This window comes from Dipodomys spectabilis, unplaced genomic scaffold, assembly GCF_019054845.1.
Source record: "Dipodomys spectabilis isolate Male_0828 unplaced genomic scaffold, ASM1905484v1 ptg000277l, whole genome shotgun sequence".
NCBI lineage: Eukaryota > Metazoa > Chordata > Mammalia > Rodentia > Heteromyidae > Dipodomys > Dipodomys spectabilis.
The window spans coordinates 411,728-432,850 of NW_024870954.1; the positions used below are offsets into that span (position 1 = coordinate 411,728).

The following is a 21,123-nucleotide window of genomic DNA, read 5'->3' on the forward strand; positions in this document are numbered from 1 at the left end:
CTGCCTTTTCTTGCTGGAACCGACGACCCGAGGCCGCACAGAGTCCTTCTTGCCAGCGGTTGTCCCAGTGCCTCTGAGGCCCCTGCTCTGGAACTTGCTGGAAGGCTCCCCTGCCACACCCAACTTGGGATTTCAAGTTCTTCCAAGACAGGGGAGGGAACTCACTTTCTCCCACGCTAAACAAGTGGGTTCCGGAGCCCCAGTTCTTGCTCCATGCATCAGACAGATCCCAATGGGCCTCACAGTGCAAGCGCACAGTGGAGAGTTAGCACAGCTCAGCCTGGCTTCCCGGCCTCTGAGCCGCCGCTGGCCGGAAGCTGGCCTCAACTTCCCTCCGTGCCCCTTCCATCTAGAGATCGGGAGCTTGCCTTGAGCTGAAGAGCTGAGGGACAGCGCCCAGGCCTAGAGTCCAAGCCCCACGACTGACTATATCTGTATCTATATATCTCAAATGCCTCTCTGTTCTCCCACAGTAGGTGTCTCTCAGCCTCCACTCCTAAGTTAGCAGCCACACTGCTCTTTTCAAAATATAAATCCCCCCCCCAAAAAAATATATATATAAATCCCAAAATACACTTTGTTGCTTCCTACCAGTTAGTTTCTTTTCAGACTGTATAAAATGTGCGCCTTTCTCTGAGCCCCGGAAGGCTTCTCTGTCCAAACCCTTTTCCATCATTATTTTCCACACATCATTTTCCACACCGATGGTACATTTGCCTTTTTTTGGTCTTTAAAATAGTGGCTGAAACTCTCTCCTAATTGTCACAGACTCAGTATACTCAATCTCAAATACTTTGCTTCACTGGGTCTGAGATTGAAAGTCTTTCCTTGATGCCCCGAGCCCTCCTATGCAAGCTAGAGAGCACAAGTGTGTTCCAGCTGCTCTCTCTAGCTGTGTTTGTTAGCAAATATATATATATATATATATATATATATATGCATATATATATGTGTATATGACAACTATTTTAAAAAGATGCTAGAAAAATTTAATAAGTAAAAAAATATATAATTAAATTCATATACTTTATATCAAGTTGTAATATTTTATACAGTCCTATGAAAGTTGACAGATTTATCCACATACAAAATTAAAAATTAACTTATCAAAAATACCATAAGCAAGCCAGGCATCAGTGGCTCACACCTGTAATTTCAGCTTCCTCACGAGCCTGAGATCTGAGTACCACAGTTCAAAGCCAGACAGCACTTTCCTGCCGGAAAGTCTGTGAGATTCTTATTTACAATTAACCACAAAAAGCCAGAAGTGGCGCTGTGGCTCAAGTGGCAGAGCACTAGCCTTGAGCAAAAGCAGCTCAGGAACAGTGCCCAGACCCTGAGACCAAGCCTCAACAGACATACCAAAATAAAGCCATAAACAATGCTAGCAGCAACTGTTTAATGATCAGGGAATACTTTATAAGGATTAGTATGCTAACTCAGTGAAATTTTACAAATGTGCTGAAACACATAAGGTGTTCTTTCAAATAAGTTAGAAAGAATATACAAAAATCAAAGTGAACCAGGCACACACTTCGGATTACAGGCACTACTCAGGGGACTGTGTGTCTGAGGATCAGTACAAAGCCTGCCTGGGCAGCAATGTCCGTCAGACCGCTGTGACTCAAGTGGTAGAGCGCTAGCCTTGAGCTGAAGAGCTCAGGGTCAGACTGCTGTGACTCAAGTGGTAGAGCGCTAGCCTTGAGCTGAAGAGCTCAGGGTCAGACTGCTGTGACTCAAGTGGTAGAGCGCTAGCCTTGAGCTGAAGAGCTCAGGGACAGCGCCCAGACCCTGAGTTCAAGCCGAACGACAGACAAAAGAAAAAAAAAAATGAAGTGATGTCAATCTAGGTCAAGCTAGGCTATCACCAAGAAGTGACCATTTCACTGCAGCCCATGCCCACCCCCCACCCCGTTTCTGCTCCTAAAACCTCATCTAGGTTTAACTTCAGGTTTGCATTAAGATGGAATATGAAAGAAACAAATACATCGATTTGTAAGATAGGAAGCACTTTTTTTATCAAAAAGCTCTGAACTTGGATATACATTATTACATTTACTCATTACTAATAAATGAAATAGTAAAAACAGAATGTAAGAGAGTGTGCCTTCATAACATGTGCAGTTAATCCAACGCTACCTTCTTCCTGCCAGACACGGGTCTTGAAAGGAGGGCAGTGTTAGCGCGCAGAGACCAGTCTCACCTGTTACCCAACTGGATCACAGAGCTGTGCACCAACTTGATCCTCCCTCCAGGCAGGAGACCTGGAAACGACAAGCCAGACCAGAGGCCGATTCATACCAGCTTCGCACAGGCCGACCGTACCTGAACCCCTGACTGTTTCCATGGCTCTGCTCATAAATACCACAAAATGGAACTCCCTTCCCGAGTTGGGGCGTGCAGACAGTGGGGTCAGGAATGGGGGCCCCACGCTTCAAGTCTGGTACAACCAGGGCACGGCAGCACGCACACTCGACACTCCTGACACCCACGGCGGCACACACTCAACACACTCGACACTCCTGACACCCACGGCAGCACACACACTCAACACTGCTGACACCCACGGCAGCACACACTCGACACACTCGACACTGCTGACACCCACGGCGACACACACACTCAACACTGCTGACACCCACGGCGGCACACACTCAACACTGCTGACACCCACGGCGGCACACACTCGACACTGCTGACACCCACGGCGGCACACTCGACACACTCGACACTCCTGACACCCACGGCAGCACACACTCGACACTCCTGACACCCATGGCAGCACACACTCGACACACTCGACACTCCTGACACCCACGGCAGCACACACTCAACACACTCAACACTCCTGACACCCACGGCGGCACACACAACACACTCGACACTGCTGACACCCACGGCGGCACACACTCGACACACTCGACACTCCTGACACCCACAGAAGCACACACTCGACACTCGACACTGCTGACACCCACGGCGGCACACACAACACACTCGACACTGCTGACACCCACGGCAGCACACACTCAACACACTCGACACTGCTGACACCCACGGCAGCACACACTCAACACACTCGACACTGCTGACACCCACGGCGGCACACACACTCGACACTCGACACTGCTGACACCCACGGCAGCACACACTCGACACACTCAACACTCCTGACACCCACGGCAGCACACACTCAACACACTCGACACTGCTGACACCCACGGCAGCACACACTCGACACACTCGACACTGCTGACACCCACGGCGGCACACACACTCGACACACTCGACACTCCTGACGTGACAACAAACACACTGGACACTCCACACGCCTGTCCCATGACAGCAAGCTAATCCACACTCCTGACACCAATGGAAAACACTGTGCAGTCAATGTCCACAGGGAGGGCCGCAGGGAAAGACATCCTTGGAACACAAACACGGGGTCCCTGGCCCGTCCATCCTCCTCAGTGCTCTCCATCCTCCTCAGTGCTCCCCATCCTCCTCAGTGCTCCCCATCCTCCTCAGTGCCCTCCATCCTCCTCAGTGCCCCCCATCCTCCTCAGTGCCCCCCATCCTCCTCAGTGCCCCCCATCCTCCTCAGTGCTCCCCATCCTCAGTGCCCCCCATCCTCCTCAGTGCCCTCCATCCTCCTCAGTGCCCTCCATCCTCCTCAGTGCTCCCCATCCTCCTCAGTGCTCCCCATCCTCCTCAGTGCTCCCCATCTTCCTCAGTGCTCTCCATCCTCAGTGCCCCCCATCCTCCTCAGTGCCCTCCATCCTCCTCAGTGCCCCCCATCCTCCTCAGTGCCCCCCATCCTCCTCAGTGCCCCCCATCCTCCTCAGTGCCCTCCATCCTCCTCAGTGCCCCCCATCCTCCTCAGTGCCCTCCATCCTCCTCAGTGCCCTCCATCCTCCTCAGTGCCCTCCATCCTCCTCAGTGCTCCCCATCCTCCTCAGTGCTCCCCATCCTCCTCAGTGCTCTCCATCCTCCTCAGTGCTCCCCATCCTCCTCAGTGCCCTCCATCCTCCTCAGTGTTCCCCATCCTCCTCAGTGCCCTCCATCCTCCTCAGTGTTCTCCATCCTCCTCAGTGCCCTCCATCCTCCTCAGTGTTCCCCATCCTCCTCAGTGCTCTCCATCCTCCTCAGTGCCCTCCATCCTCCTCAGTGCCCTCCATCCTCCTCAGTGCTCTCCATCCTCCTCAGTGCTTCCCATCCTCCTCAGTGCTCTCCATCCTCCTCAGTGCTCTCCATCCTCCTCAGTGCCCCCCATCCTCCTCAGTGCTCTCCATCCTCCTCAGTGCTCTCCATCCTCCTCAGTGCTCCCCATCCTCCTCAGTGCCCTCCATCCTCCTCAGTGTTCCCCATCCTCCTCAGTGCCCTCCATCCTCCTCAGTGTTCTCCATCCTCCTCAGTGCCCTCCATCCTCCTCAGTGCCCTCCATCCTCCTCAGTGCTCCTCATCCTCCTCAGTGCTCCCCATCCTCCTCAGTGCCCTCCATCCTCCTCAGTGCTCCCCATCCTCCTCAGTGCTCCCAATCCTCCTCAGTGTTCCCCATCCTCCTCAGTGCCCTCCATCCTCCTCAGTGCTCTCCATCCTCCTCAGTGCTTCCCATCCTCCTCAGTGCCCTCCATCCTCCTCAGTGCCCTCCATCCTCCTCAGTGCCCTCCATCCTCCTCAGTGCCCTCCATCCTCCTCAGTGCCCTCCATCCTCCTCAGTGCTCCCCATCCTCCTCAGTGCTCCCCATCCTCCTCAGTGCTCCCCATCCTCCTCAGTGCTCTCCATCCTCCTCAGTGCCCTCCATCCTCCTCAGTGCCCTCCATCCTCCTCAGTGTTCTCCATCCTCCTCAGTGCTCTCCATCCTCCTCAGTGCCCTCCATCCTCCTCAGTGCTCCCCGGCCTCCTCAGTGCCCTCCATCCTCCTCAGTGCTCCCCATCCTCCTCAGTGCTCCCCATCCTCCTCAGTGCTCCCCATCCTCCTCAGTGCTCCCCATCCTCCTCAGTGCCCTCCATCCTCCTCAGTGCCCCCCATCCTCCTCAGTGCTCCCCATCCTCCTCAGTGCTCCCCATCCTCCTCAGTGCTCCCCATCCTCCTCTGCCCCCCCATCCTCCTCAGTGCCCCCCATCCTCCTCAGTGCTCTCCATCCTCCTCAGTGCTCCCCATCCTCCTCAGTGCTCCCCATCCTCCTCAGTGCCCTCCATCCTCCTCAGTGCTCTCCATCCTCAGTGCTCCCCATCCTCCTCAGTGCCCTCCATCCTCCTCAGTGCTCCCCATCCTCCTCAGTGCCCTCCATCCTCCTCAGTGCTCCCCATCCTCCTCAGTGCCCTCCATCCTCCTCAGTGCTCCCCATCCTCCTCAGTGCCCTCCATCCTCCTCAGTGCTCCCCATCCTCCTCAGTGCTCTCCATCCTCCTCAGTGCTCCCCATCCTCCTCAGTGCTCTCCATCCTCCTCAGTGCTCTCCATCCTCCTCAGTGCTCTCCATCCTCCTCAGTGCTCCCCGGCCTCCTCAGTGCTCTCCATCCTCCTCAGTGCTCCCCATCCTCCTCAGTGCCCCCCATCCTCCTCAGTGTTCCCCATCCTCCTCAGTGCCCTCCATCCTCCTCAGTGTTCTCCATCCTCCTCAGTGCCCTCCATCCTCCTCAGTGTTCCCCATCCTCCTCAGTGCTCTCCATCCTCCTCAGTGCCCTCCATCCTCCTCAGTGCCCTCCATTCTCCTCAGTGCTCCCCATCCTCCTCAGTGCTCTCCATCCTCCTCAGTGCTCCCCGGCCTCCTCAGTGCTCTCCATCCTCCTCAGTGCTCCCCATCCTCCTCAGTGCTCCCCATCCTCCTCAGTGCTCCCCATCCTCCTCAGTGCTCCCCATCCTCCTCAGTGCTCCCCGGCCTCCTCACACACCTCAGGGCTCTGCTCCAGGCTGCTCCTCTTGGGCCCTTCCTTTCCCTCACCGTGTCTGGGACCCCCGGCCATGTGCCTTTGCTCCCTACCCATCCCACTGCCATGCTGGCTTTTGCTCTTTGCTGAAAATGGAGAAAACAGGGGTTCACATATACAGGAACCCACACTCTGGGCATGGTGCTGCCTAGAACTCTGGGGGCCGTTGGTGCGGCAGGGCGGCCACCACCCTGCCACGGTGGCGGGAGAGCACTCAGGCTGGTGTTCACGAATGTGACCCTGCCCAGCAGAGCTGCCCCAGGGTCAGCCCACAGGACTGGCAAACCACCGCCCCTAACTGCTATCCCACACGAGGCCCGTCAGCACCAGCCCCACATAGACCCTTTCCCAAGTCTAAGAACCTGGGCCAGCCACTACCAGTCCACACTCTGACACAACCTGAAACAGGAGGCTGGAGACAAATACCCAGGTAAGGAAACTGGGCTGGAAGCAGAGAGACCAGAGAGTGCAATTCCTGAGCCCTGGGAACCCACACCCACATCCCAGGGCATCGTGCAGCGCATACAACAGCGCAAATGCAGGGGACTCCATTTTCCGCCCCCAGTCACTTCTTTGTGCGGAACTCCGTGCCATTTGGACCCACTATCCCTGGCCTAGGGAGAGCCATCCAGGGCACACGAGCGAGTGGTAGAAAATCAGAATCACAAGGAAGAAGCCCCAAAGCCAAGGAGGACGTGCAGCCATCAGCGCCCCGTCTCTCTCTCTCGAGAGAGAGAGAGAGAGAGAGAAACTCCCGGTCAGGGGCAGAGCACCATGGGAGCACCCGCCATCAGCGCCCCGTCTCTCAGAGCGTGACTCCCGGTCAGGGCAGAGCACCACGGGAGCACCCGCCATCAGCGCCCCGTCTCTCGGAGCATGACTCCCGGTCGGGGCAGAGCACCATGGGAGCACCCGCCATCAGCGCCCCGTCTCTCGAGATCGACTCCCGGTCGGGGCAGAGCACCATGGGCGCACCCCAGCAACTGCTCAACTGTTCATCAAACAGAACTGGCTCAAGTAGCTAATGGTAGTGTCACAAACAGGCATATCCTTAAGCTCTGCTCATTTTAGCGAAACCTAACTAAAATTAACGTTTGAGTTTAATAGTTACCTAAATCACTCATTGAGCCTGCCATATCTGCCTTTGGCAGTTCAACAACCACCTAAAAATAAAATATGAAAAATGAGAGTTGGTACATTTCGTAATTCTAAGCATTTTATAACAATCTAAGCGAAGAATAGTTCTAAGGTATTATGTATATTGGGTCCTATAATTGCTTTGGAAAAAAGATCAGTCACTAACTTTAGGACTGATACTTAACTTTTGTATTTCCTTCCTTTTTTTTTTTTTGGGTCCGGTCGTGGGGCCTGAACTCTGGGCCTGGGCACTATCCCTCAGCTCTTCAGCTCAAGGCTAGCACTCTACCACTTGAGCCACAGCGCCACTTCCAGCTTTTTTCCTTTTTCTGCTTATGTGGTGCTGGGGAATCGAACCCAGGGCCTCAGGCATGCAAGGCAAGCGCTCTACCACTGAGCCACTTTCCCAGCCCTGTATTTCCTTCCTTTTGATCTAGGGCTACTCTCCTCATCCAGTGACATTTCACGCACACGGTAGGACAGTCCCAACACTCTCTAGCTCCAATACCTTGCTCCAGCCCTCCTTCCATATCCTGAAGGCCTGCAGAAGGTCCCCTGGGTACAAGATCCGCCATCCCCTCTTCACAGCACTAATAAGCCTGATCCTAGCAAACTGCCTCACCATCCTAGTCTTTCCCGAGCTCCCCGCCCAAATTCAGGTGCTGCTCTCTACCCAACCACTTTCACCCCAAGCCTGTGTGTCCAGCCCTGACCTCCGACTTACCCACATATTGAGAATCCCGCTCTCATCCAAGGAAGCAATGTGGAATGATAAACCTGACATTTCTAAGGAAAACAGAAAGAAAAGAAAGTTACCATAACTTAAGAAGTCACATTTCCTACCTGTAGCTCGCAGGATTTTACAGGAGAGATCACGTACCTTCCTGAGTCGTGAAAGGAGAAAGCACGAAACTCTGTTTTCTGTAGACAGATGTGGCAACAGGTTCTATGGCCCGAAGAGGACTTCGGTGGTTTACCGATGTGAGGATTCCATCTAGAATTTAAGGCCCACAGGGTCCATGCGTCAGTACAAGTCATAGAACTAGCAAGAAATAACACGAGAAATGAAGGAAAAGAAGGGTCATCTCAGAAATGAAGACCACACAGCAGGGGACGCACGCGGCCTCTGGGGTGAAGTCTGGTCACCCACCAGGAAAACACAAATCCCTACTCAATAAAATTACAAAAAGGGCCTGGAATGCCTGCTTAGTAAGAGCGAGCCCCAGAGGTCACACCCTGTGCTGCCGACATCAAGACCCTGAGACACACTCTCTCTCCAGAAAGGCAGTGTGTGGCTGGTGAGGCAGGTGCAGGCCTATGACCCCAGCTACTGAGGAGGCTGAGGGCTGAGGATGGCGGTTCGAAGCCAGCCACGCAGCGAAGTCCAGAAGACTCTTGTCTACCCCAGCAAATGTGTATAAGAAGTCAAGAGCGACACTGTTCAAGAGAAATGCACTTCAGTACCTGACTTATGCAAATATAACCGCTCTGTACATAGCTTTACAATAAAAAAATAATAATAAAATTTTTTTTTAAAGACTCTTGTCTCCATTAACCACCAAAAAAGCCTGAAGGGGAGGTATGGCACAAGTGGTAGAATACTAGCCTTGAACGACAACACCAAGAAGCTGAAGCCAGGTCAACCTCTGAGTTCAATCCCTAGAACCAGCACAAACAACAACAACAATAATAATAACAATCAAAAAAAATAGGCAAAAGATCTGAACAGGCATAAGCAGTGAAGATATACAGTAGACAAGTGCACGAAAAATGTTCAACATCACTGTCATTAGGGAGTAGAAGTTAAAAACCACAGTTAGATACTATTACTAAATTTAAAATAAATGATAAACACCAGATGTTGGGAAGAATGCAGAGCTGCTGAAACTCTCGTATTTTGCTTGGGATACAAACTGGTATGCACATTTGGATACAGGCTCTTAGATGCAGATGTCTGAATTAACCAAACGAACATACAAAGTAGGAATGAGATTGTGAAACATGAAGCAACACAAAGGAATCAAGCGCGCCTAAGACATCTGGAAAAAGCAAAACTACAGAGCCAGAAGATAGATCCGTGCCTGTGAGAAGTCTCAGCATGGCGTCGTGCGCTCCCGAGGGTGAACAAAGGAGGAGATCAGACAACAGAAAGCAGAGCTGGCCTGCAGGCCCCAGGGCTCCATCCCCGACAGGAAGGAGCCATTCCAGGAAAGGTGTCACACCACAGCTGGAGTCAGGCCTGTCCCTCTGAGTACGTGTCACCTCTCTAACAAGCACACTATATATAAAGCATTCAGAGAAATTCACAGAAAGAGGACAGATTTGCCATGTGCTGTGCTGGCTATGGTGGGCACACAAAGAACCTTTCACCTGCGTAAAACTGAGGGTCGTGGTGGGCTGCACAGATGCATTCCCGTTCACCCCCTCGGCTGCCTCAACCACCGATTACGCCACAGGAGCGCACACATGCCAATATGCCTTAACTCAAGACTACAATCACAGTCAACCATCAACCAATATTCAAACTAAACTTTATGTTGTTTAGAAATGTTCAGAATCTACAAATTAAACACACACAAAAATCCCAAGCACGACTGGCCCTAGGTTAGGGCTCCTTGGACGAATTTTATTTTTCTCTACTCATCTGCCCCATGGCTCAGACCCCAGACGTGACGAATGGGGCGTGAGTGGGGCTGGTCACAGATGACACTGACCAGTGGAAAATGTCGGTGTCCTGAACGTCCAGGAGCAGTCGCTCAGCCTCACATAGTGGTGTATTCTGGAGTCTTCTCTCAAGTCCCACACAACCACCGAGCCATGCACTGTCCCCGCAAACAGCAAGAATGCTTTAAAAGGGCTGAAGCAGCAGCACGTGACCTGCAACAAAAATGCAGACAGCTGATGGCCAGGAAACACAACACAGCAGTCACGGAAGCCAAGTTCACTAAGGGCGGTGTCTGACAGCTTTCATTTATACAGATGAGTGCCACTACAGAACCTTTCCCTCCAGGGAGCCGCAGGGTATAGTACACAAGTAAAATTTACAGTATAGTATATGAATAAAATTTAATTTGTGAGTACTTAAATGAAAAACAGGACGCCAAACCCCCATGTAAGATTGTAATGGTCACAACTATAATGTGGTTAGCTACATCTGGGTATACAAAATGTGCTTAATAACCTTTCCCTTCAATGCAAGTAAGTGAACCTCAAAAACGGCAATTGCAGCCTCTGCGACTTTATTTACACCTTATATTGCAATGTTTTTGTTTTCAAGGACTAGCACGAGAGAAGGTGTTCATGTGGTTTTGAAATCAGTGGTTCTGAAGTCAGTCAAAAAGGAAGCAGACTCAAGCAGGCATTGTCACCATGGACCAAGTAGACACTTGTGGTAACGCAGATACGGCAGCGGCGTTAAGTAGCACAGCCACAAAGTGAATTCGTGGGGTTCCACAGCTGAGCCCGGGCGGCCAATCACTGCCTAATTGTGGGCGACCCAGAGCCACTGCCTGATAACCCTGGCTTCCTTTCAATAAGCTCATCTTAGAATCTCTAGGTCAAATCAAAACCCCTCCACATGTCCTATCACTCGCCAGAACCAAGGCGGAACGGGACCCCAGCGTCCCTACGGTCTCCCACCTGCCAGCACCAGCACACACGGCCGCCTCGCCTCAGTGTACCTTGGACTCACATATCAGAGCCTTCTGAGGCCCTGAGGGCTGCCAAATGTCCCACACACAGAGGAGGAGCCTGCTGTCCAGCGGCGGGAAGGACGCCTTCCCGGGGACGTCGTGGACGGAGACCACCGTCTGCCTCTGCACCTGAGAGGCATGTAAGCAGAGCACTTCGCGATCTGGAGGTTTTTAAAAAAGGTGCATTTTAGTCACTTTAACAGAATCCATGTCACATTAACGCACGTTACTCAAATTCCAGCTTATGAAAAGAACAAGCATGGTCCCTCAAAGCTGAACAAATATGAAATCTGGATTGTTGTTGGGCTGGGGTTTTCTTTGCCAGCCCTGGGGCTTGAACTCAGGGTCTGGGTGCTGTCCCTGAGCCTCTTTGTGCTCAAGCCTAGCACCATACCATATGAGCCACAGCACCACTTCTAGCTTTATTCTGAGGTCATTGGAGACAAGAGTCTCCGGCTTTCCTGCCCAGGCTAACTTCAAACCACGATCCTCAGATTTCAGCTCCTGAGTAGCTAGGATTACAGTGAAAGCCACTGGTGTCCAGTGAAATCTGGGTTTTAATAAATGACCACACAGCCTACACTCAAATCTGTGTCGATGCTGACCTTGCTGTTTGAGAACCCTTCCCATACAGTGCAGCCCTGCCCACCAGCTCATCACTCAAAGGCCAAGGAGCTGGAATCTCAGCAGGAACAAACAGGAAATGACCCCAGTCCCTTTGTCTTCACTGCTGTTAGGACTCTCCGTTCTCTTTAGAACAGCCCTCAGAGCACTGCACAGCAAACAGTTCTGCTCCAACACTTCACGGTTGGCAGACTGCCCTGTCCCAGAGCCCCCAGCAGCCAGCCAAACCTCTCCCAGGCACGAAGCAGCAAAGGACCAAAGACTCAAGAAAGAACTCGACAGCACTGCGGCAAAGTCAGAGGAGAACAGAGAGCACTGTATACGTCTGGCCCAGCTGTTCCTAAGTCACACGCGTGTCCATGCGTGTACACACATGTAGTGGCCTACACCATCCACCTAGGGGTCCAATTTCCCTCCTTCAGGGAGATCTATCCACTCTATAACCACTTCCAGCTACCGAACTTCAGAACCCTCCCCCTGCAGACCCCAGGCCCAGAGCCCCTCCCCCTGCAGTCCCCAGGCCCAGAATCCTCCCCCTAGCAGACCCCAGGCCCAGAATCCTCCCCCTGCAGTCCCCAGCCCCGGAACCCCTCCCCCAGCAGACCCCAGGCCCAGAGCCCCTCCCCCGTGACCCGAGGCCCAGAACCCCTCCCCCTGCAGACCCCAGGCCCAGAGCCCCTCCCCCGTGACCTGAGGCCCAGAACCCTTCCCCCAGCAGACCCCAGGCCCAGAACCCCTCCCCCTGCAGTCCCCAGGCCCAGAGCCCCTTCCCCGTGACCTGAGGCCCAGAACCCCTCCCCCTGCAGACCCCAGGCCCAGAACCCCTCCCCCTGCAGTCCCCAGGCCCAGAGCCCCTCCCCCGTGACCTGAGGCCCAGAATCCTCCCCCTGCAGACCCCAGGTCCAGAACCCTCCCCCATGGATCTGAGGCCCAGAACCTTCTCCTTTGAACCTGAGGCTCTCCTCTGGAGAACCATGCCAGGGGAACCCTTTGGAACACATTGGCGATTTGCCACTTTCACTGGGTTCCTATTTATGTGAGTTGGGCAGTTTTCCGGGTGCTGGTGGTAATCCCATTGTCCCCCAAGCTCTGCTGTTTTCCCTGGCACTGTTGTAGAGAGTGGCGGACTTTAGGAACATATGCATCGTGTTTGGCAGAGCTGATGGCGGTCCACAGCCAGCCCGTGTTCTCTGCAGCCTCTTGGCGCTGCGAAGTCAGAGACTGCCTAGGCCTCACCTCCACAGGAAGCACCCCAGGCTCCTCCCGGACACTTCCTCATTCACACCGAGTCCTCTGCCATCTTCACTTTGTTTTTTTTGCCAGTCCAGGGGCTTGAACTCATGGCCTGGTGGGCACTGTCCCTGAGCTTCTCTGTGCTCAAAGCTAGTGCTCTACCACTTGAGCCACAGTGCTACCTACATTTTTTCTGAGTAGTATTTTGGCAATAAGTCTCACAGACTTTCTTGCCCAAACTGTCTTCTAATCCCGGTCCTCAGACCTCAGCCTCCTGAGTAGCCAGGATTACAGACGTGGGCTTTTATCTTCACTTTTCTCCTCAGAACTTACCCCTTCCTAAGATATTACATCTTTTACATGTTTAGTCAGCTTGCGGGCCATTTGACCCATCAAAAGATACGTTTCATGAAGGCGTGATTCCTGTCTGCTCAATTCATTGCTAATCCTCTGAGCCTACTAAAATCACTTAATAAATGCATAAGATGCATGTACTAATAGAAACGACAGGATTCCGTGTACACTGATGTACCACTATTATCTGACTACAGAGCTGACACACTAGTGAGTTGAAATGTTAAGTTCACAAAAGTGAAATGACCTAATCAAATAAGAAAAATAATTAAGAACACAAAGCTTCCACTACTTTCACATGCAGAAAATGCCTTAAGACCAAATGTAAATTAGTGTTGAATGAAAGATTCTGCATATAAGTAATGGATGTTTTTATGTATCTGTGGTCACCATTCTACATTGTTCCTTGAGAAAAATCATCTTTTTCTTTGCTTCTTTGTGCACTGGAGTGCGAGAACGGGGATTGTCATTGTTTCCAGTACTACAGGTTCAGTGACTTACTGGTTTTCTGAAGGATGATGCTTTTAAGATAAAACACTCTCAAAGAATGTGATTTGAGTGTGTGTGCCAGTCCTAGAGCTTGAACTCAGAGCCTGCCTGACCCTGGGCTTTTCTGTTCAAGGTTAGGACTCTGCCACTTGAGCCACAGCTCCATTTTTGGTTTTTAGGTGGCTAATTTTGGACATAGGGTCTCACAGACTTTCCCAAGCTGACTTTGAAATGCAATCCTCAGATCTCAGGCTCCTGAGTAGCTAGGGTTACAGCTATAAGGCACTAGAACCTCAAGAATGTGAAGATTTTTAAATGAACAGTGAGTGCCATCTTGGTTAATGTTAAAGGAGAGAAGAATGTATGTGAGTCAAGTTCTAAACAGCAGGCAGGACAAGGAAAGTCTAGCATAGGTAGCAACCCATGACTAGAGCACATTTACATCCTAATCTTTGGAAGAAAACCCCACTTCTTGGCCTACCTCTGTTTCTGTCACAGCTTTACACAAGCTAAAGCCATATCACTGGCCACATCTGGAAAGACAAAGCCACTAGATATAGAAATTTACAACTTATCTTCCAAATGCAGCTTGTTTAAACTGATTTAAATAATTACATATAGTTATACACTGTGAGTGATACCATATGCTTCATTTGTTTAGCCTGTTATGTTCTGTAACCATATTAACTTAAAAATGTTAAATGTCTATGTCATTCATTTTGCCATTTTACAAAACATGAGTCTTTTTCTGCTTTATATACAATAAACTTTATCACTAAACTTTATCACTTCAAAACAAAATGCAATATTAATTTCCACTGTATCTTGAGCAGTTTGATTAAGACCTCATTAAGGAAAGGCTTCTTACTTTGAAGGAATGGCAGGTCAGTGTTCAGCTGACAGGAGCTGTCACTAACATGTAGGGAATTGTCTTCAGCCGTGAGCTGCCAACTGGGTCTGGCTGACAAACGACCCTCTTCAAGCAAAACAGCAACCACCTTTCAAAAACAAGGGAGTAGTCTTTTTAACAATGCATTTATGTTTTCCAAAAAAAATTACCTTCTCATGATATTACCTTCTGCAAATAAATGCTTGGTCCCACCACATAATAACAACAATAACAAAAAACCTTACTTTTATTTTTCCTGCATAATAATGGAAACTACAAAAGGTAACTTTAAATAATGCCACAAAATGGCCACTATTTCAACTTCCACATTGTTGCTGTTTTCACTAAATACACTCCTAAAAAAAAATCCAGTGTAAGAAACAGACTGAAGATCCAACCAATAAAAAATACACCAGGCGGGCTGGGAAGGTGGCTCAGTGGTACAGCGCTTGCCTTGTATGCATGAGGCCCTGGGTTCAATTCCTCAGCACCACATAAGCAAAAAGAAAAATGCCAGAAGTGGCGCTGTGACTCAAGTGGTAGAGCGCTAGCCTTGAGCTGAAGAGCTGAGGGACAGCACCCAGGCCCAGAGTTCAGGCCCCACGACTGGACCCAAAAAAAAAACCCAGTTATTTTATGTAAGAAGTTAGTATTGTGCAATCCAAACACATAGATAGTACTTCCAGTAGCACACATTTACCCAGTGTTACTTTGTATACAAGGGCTCAATGAATGTACCACTAATAGTTCATAAGAAAATACATGAAAACAACTGATTCTGGTTTATCTGAGCTATAAAGCGTCTAAAGTTTTAAGAACTCCTAAGATTCTGTAGAGAATGAATCTTAAGTGCTTACACACAGGGTAATCACACAACAGAATATACCTGACACGCTGCCCGGAGAAAACTGGATAATCTTGGAGTATCAATCTTCGGTACAATTGTTGCATCAGAGAGACCTCTGTCTCTACTACCTAAAAAGTACAGGTTAAATGAAGTCAGTAATGCTGACTCCAACACAGTCATGTCATGCTTATATTAGCGTTCACATAAGTGTTGTCACTATTGAGAGCCCTAAAAGGAAATATCAGAATACTTTGCATTATAGTTTCTAGATCTCTGAATGATTCCCCCAAAATGCATATTATTTTATATAAATCTGCAAGCTAAGTCTTATGTAAATGTCTTAGAGAAGGCAGTCAATGGGGCTGGGAAGGTGGCTCAGTGGTAGAGCGCTTGCCTTGCATGCATGAGGCCCTGGGTTCGATTCCTCAGCACCACATAAGCAAAAAGAAAAAAGCCGGAAGTGGCGCTGTGGCTCAAGTGGTAGAGCGCTAGCCTTGAGCTGAAAAGCTGAGGGACAGCGCCCAGGCCCAGAGTTCAGGCCCCACGACCAGACCCCCCCCAAAAAAAGAGAAGGCAGTGAAAGGAATCAGTGCATTATGTAAGCGTTACATTTAGGTGTACAGATAGAACACCCCTCATCTGAAGAGCTGAGATCTGAAACACTGATGGTCTCTGTTATTCCAGGTAAGGAATGTTCAGCCTGCATTACTTAGAGCGAGGAGAGGGAGTAACAAACCTCTACCACATACATGCATACTACTCCTCAAGAAAAAAATCAGTATTTAGCACTGCCACAGATACCCTAGTAGAATCATGGGACTGCTAGTCTATATTGATGAAGTATGTTGGCAAACCGCACTTAAGAAATAGAATTCGGGCCGGGTGCCAGTGGCTCACGCCTGTAATCCTTGCTACTCAGGAGCCTGAGAGCTGAGGATCATGGTTCAAAGCCAGTCCGGGAGGAAAGTCCGTGAGACTCTTATCTCCAATAAACCACTAGAAAACCGGAAGTGGCGCTGTGGCTCAAGCGGTAGAACACTTGCCTTGAGCTGAAGAGCTGAGGGACAACGTTCAGGCCCAGAGTTCAAGCCCCACGACTGACAAAAAATAAAAGAATTGAGGCTGAGAAGGTAGCTCAGTGGCAGAGTGCTTGTCTTGCATGCATGAAGCACTGGGTTCGATTCCTCAGCACCACATACACAGAAAAGGCCAGAAGTGGTGCTGTGGCTCAAGTGGTAGAGCGCTAGCCTTGAGCTGAGGAGCTGAGAGGGACAGCGCCCAGGCCCAGAGTTCAAGCCCCACAACTGACCAAAAAAAAAAAAAAAGAATTGTACTCTGATGAGGACCGTCCCCCAGCCTCAGCCGCACGTGGTCTACAAGTGTCCAGTGTGAGGCGGCTGGTTGCAGTATAGAATTTTTCCCTCTGTATTTACAAATCTTTGTTAGTAAAAGTGGGGTATTTCCACAGTCTTACACCAAGAACCACACCAAAGAGAAACACTTAGAATGAACAAGAAACAAAACAACTATATTAAAAAGCACAGGAGCTCAGAAGTGTTACCTCCCGAGACAAGGGCGCTTTCTCCTGGGTGCTGGGTCCACACTTCCCTGGTCTCTATGTCTTCAGTCTGAATGTCTCTTTCAACATTATCTTCATTATACTGAACATATGCCTTAAAAACAGAGATACGATGCTAGCTTTAACATCAGAACCACTGGCACTACTAAAAAAAAAAAAATTACCTTTTCTGAAAGTTAACAAAGTGTAAAAGTTTCAAGCCTAGCACTCTTTTCACTTGTGTTCAAAGTAAGTATCTTTGCCAGATACAGTGGCTCACACCTATAATCCAAGCTACTCTGGATGAATGAGAAAGTGAATTGGGGAAAAATACAGCCAAAGTATTCAATGTATACATGCTAACATATATGTATACGTATGATAGCATGTGTGGGAAACAGTCAAAATATTCAATGCACACAGCATTTGTGGGAATCATCAACCAGAACACTTACTGCACACACGACAGCATATGCATAAACATGTAGTAGCAAATCCGTACATATGTGACAGCAAATGTGAGGACACCCAGTGTACACATGTGACAGCAAATGTGTGCATGCATGATGGCATGTATGGGGTCACTGACCAGAGTACTTAGTGCACACGTGTGAACATGTATGGTGACATGTGCAGGGTCACTGGTAAGAGTACTCTGTGCACACATGTGACAGCACATGTGTACATTTATGGTGGCATGTGGGGGTCACTGACCAGAGGACTCTGCACACGTGTGACAGCACGTGTACCTGCATGGTAGCATGTGGGGCTCCCTGACCAGAGTAACTGCACGCGTGTGACATCACATGTGTACATGCATGATGGTATGTGGTCACTGACCAGGATACTCAGTATACACATCTGTCAGGACATCTGTACACGTATGATGGCATGTGAAGGTCACTGACCAGGGTACTCAGTGTACATGTGTGCCCATACATGTGTACATGCATGGTGGCATGTGTGGATCACTGACCAGAGTACTCAGTGCATACATGTGGCAATCCATGAGTACATGTGTGATGGCAGGCGTGGGGTCACTGGCCAGAGTAGTCGGTGCACACGTGTGACGTCATGTGTGCATGTATGGTGGCATGTATGGGGTCACTGGCCAGAGTACTCAGTGCACATGTGTGACAGCATTCGTGTACATGTGATGTGTGGGAAAGAACCAGAACTCGGTTCACAAGTGTGATAACATGTGTGGGAAACAAGATGAGTCTGAGGGGAAAAGGCAGACAGGATGGGGAAGGGTGATCGGTCAAGGCAGGCCGGACACTTAGACAGACAGACACAAGAACTCATAAGCCCTTCAAGTTCTGAAAGTACATTAAATAGATAAGATAAATGAAAATAAAATCCTAGCTATCAGGAACCTGAAACCTGGAGGATTTAAATGCTAAAGTAGAGGTGTGGCTCAAGTGGTAAGGACTAGCCATGGCAAGCAAGCGGAGCAAGAGCACAAGACAGTCAAAGCCTACTACCAGCACAATCGCCAACCCATAAAATATTATGGCATAAATATAAAGATCCTATAGATTGCTGGATCTCAAACTTTTGATAAATTAGACCTAAGTTCAAAAGTGTTTCCAGAAAAACCACAGTAAATAATTTAGATTAATTTGAAAAGACTATATACAGCTGCATGTAAACTATACATGCTGTTTGTCAGAACATACAGCTTTGGAGAACCACAATTTTTGTATTTTTAGAAGGTACGTGCATTAAACAAGATGTGTTGTGCTCTTAAACTGACATGGTGAAGTGAACCCCTTTGTATAACTACTTAAGGATAATAAGGAGGAAGAGGAGGAGGAGGGGGAAGAGAAGGAGGGGGAAAGAGGAGGGGGAGGAGGAGGAGGAGGAGGAGGAGGAGGGGGAGGAGGAGACAGCGGCAGCGGCGGTAGCAGCAGCAACTATGTATACTCTGGAGGCTGAGATCTGAGGAACACAGTTTGAAGGCAGCTAAGACAGGCAAGTCTGTTGAGACTGTATCTCCAATTAACCAGCAAAAAGCCAGAAGTGGAGCTGGAGTTCAAATGGTAACACATTAGCTATGAGCAAATAAGCTAAGGGGCAGGACCTAGACCCTGAGTTCAAGCCTCAGTACAAGCAAGCACACACGCACACACACGCGCGCGCGCACACACACAAAGTATTACTTCAGCAAAGATAATTTTGTCACTAATTTTGTCACTATTAGCCTTAAGGTGAGGAAACTACCAAAGAAACTAATCTACTCAAGGTCAGAGCAAATGTGCTACAAAACTAGACACATCTTCAGCTTCACGTTGTGACCTTTCAGAAAGTATTGCTCATAGAGTATACCAAACAGACGATATGAATGCTGTCAACACACATTAGGAATATGTAAGAAAAATGGCAAGTACGATGTCAGACTTCACAGACCTTATATTGCAAAGCCAGACCACTTCCTAAGTAATTAAAACCTAAAATCACTACTGGAAAGAAGAAAATGTCGCATCATGGATTGCAGTAACTCTGGAAAAGAAAATAAAGTCCAGTGTAAGTTACCCTGGCAGGGTTTATGTAGAAAAGAGGCAGACAGAGAAAGAGGAGGAAGAGCCGGAGGAGCCGTGTAAGTTGACAGGAGAGCAGCCTGGCCTGTGGACAAGAGTGAAATGAAAGCTCTTGGAGATGCGTGGACCTTCAAGTGAGTCCAGTTAGAGAAAGCACAAGCACTGAGGTCACTGCACTGTCAATCTTTTCTGTCAACAACTATGGCTGTATATACTCACCAGGAACACAAGACCAAAACAAACTTGGCACTGTTTCACCTTAAATAAATCATTTGTGCATGTGACACTGTACTAACGGGTCCACGCCTCTGCTGTCTGCCCTCGGCTCTCACGGCTTCAGCACAACTGGGGAGTGTGTACTCACATCACCTCTCTAGCTAATGAATGCCATGTGGCGAAAGGCACCCTTTCTCCTTCAAACTGCACCTTCACTCCCCACCCCAAAATTCTAACATTCTCAACAGTACAAACGTGCACCTCATTTGCGCTCTGTCACTTAGCAAGCACATGTTGTACTAACCTGCTTGGTATTTTTTTTCCCAAAGTTTCTGATATACATATCATATTCATTTACTGGAGGCAAATCCAAGAGGGAGAAAGTGAATGAAAAATCTAAGTCGATAAGCCGAAGTAGTTTTGTACTTCTTGTCCTTTAAAATGAATTGGAAAGAAAGTTACACTGAATAATGTACACAGGAGGAACAGGGAATCTTAGCAATTGATGGAGGTAACTGGCAAGGACTTACCTTTCATTTCAGTGTGAACCTGCAGGATCTAGCTGTTTAGAATGACTAAGAAGCTGCTGTACAGTGACTATGTAAAGAACAGACCACACTGACTCGTGATGTGGTGTCTTTGCTCAATGCAGGGCACCCGAGACCAACACAACGTCCAGGGTGTTGGGCTGAAGACGTGATTCGGTGGCAGGACGCAAAGTGAGACTCAACTCTCGGAAGCACACAAGAAGGTGTGAAAATCCTTCCTCTTTTTTTTTTTTTTTTTGTTGGTGGTGGGTCTTGAACTCTGGGCCTGAGCACTGTCCCTCAGCTCTTCAGCTCAAGGCTAGCACTCTACCACTTGAGCCACAGAGCCACTTCTGGTTTTCTGTGGTTCACTGGAGCTAAGAGTCTCATGGACTTTCCTGCCAGGCTCCTGAGTAGCTAGGATTACAGGTGTGAGCCACTGGTGCCTGGCTAAGATCTTTCCTCTTTTGATTTCTCCACTGACTCATGGCTTATTAAAAAGAATGTTGAATTTTGTAACTTTGGGGGGTTTTCTAATTTTCTATTATTAGCTCAGTTTAATTCCTTATGGTCAGATGATGTATTCTATTGTTTTAATCCCAAGTTCACAGCACAGGCTCTTCTTGGGCTCTGAGGGACTGACAGGGGACGAGAAAGAAGCCTGTGGGCATGGCGTGTCTCCTGACCGGCCTCTGGCATCATCAACGGAACCTCACTCCCTTTGCTAGATGTTTGTCACAGTCACAAAGTCCGACACTGGAGAAGAGAGGGGGCTGCTGTGACTACCGGACGGTGTGCCTCACAAGACTTTGGGAACGGTGTGTGGGAGAGTTTGGAGAAGCCCTAAAACACACTGAGCAGAGCTCAACGGATGGTGCTGGGCTGCCCGGAATACCAGATGCGGGCAGGGCTGCGGAGTAACCTGTTCGGGAGGCTTCAGAAAGACTTCAGTTGGGGACTGGACTAGAGCCAGTCCACATTATATTGTCCCAGGCCCTGAGACTCTATGGAAGGCTGACTTTCAGCGCAGTAACGTCATGAAGCCAGCAGGGGGCTGCAAGGCAACCCGAGTCCGGCTATGGCG

At 49.5% G+C, this 21,123-nt stretch overlaps 1 protein-coding gene across 5 annotated transcripts in view; it reads right to left on the minus strand.

The window, feature by feature from the left end:
* Dync2i1 (dynein 2 intermediate chain 1) overlaps window positions 1-21,123 on the minus strand; it is a 76,560-nt gene that overhangs the window by 6,260 nt on the left and 49,177 nt on the right. For all 5 annotated transcript variants that reach the window (XM_042701025.1, XM_042701024.1, XM_042701023.1 and 2 more), the window contains 10 exons: window positions 19,817-19,946; window positions 16,760-16,871; window positions 15,238-15,326; window positions 14,331-14,460; window positions 10,751-10,923; window positions 9,785-9,947; window positions 7,951-8,064; window positions 7,795-7,856; window positions 7,045-7,096; window positions 2,204-2,264 (listed from right to left, as the gene is read on the minus strand). In XM_042701025.1, coding sequence (XP_042556959.1) covers window positions 2,204-2,264; window positions 7,045-7,096; window positions 7,795-7,856; window positions 7,951-8,064; window positions 9,785-9,947; window positions 10,751-10,923; window positions 14,331-14,460; window positions 15,238-15,326; window positions 16,760-16,871; window positions 19,817-19,946 — 1,086 coding nt within the window. The remainder of the gene's footprint in view (window positions 1-2,203; window positions 2,265-7,044; window positions 7,097-7,794; window positions 7,857-7,950; window positions 8,065-9,784; window positions 9,948-10,750; window positions 10,924-14,330; window positions 14,461-15,237; window positions 15,327-16,759; window positions 16,872-19,816; window positions 19,947-21,123) is intronic.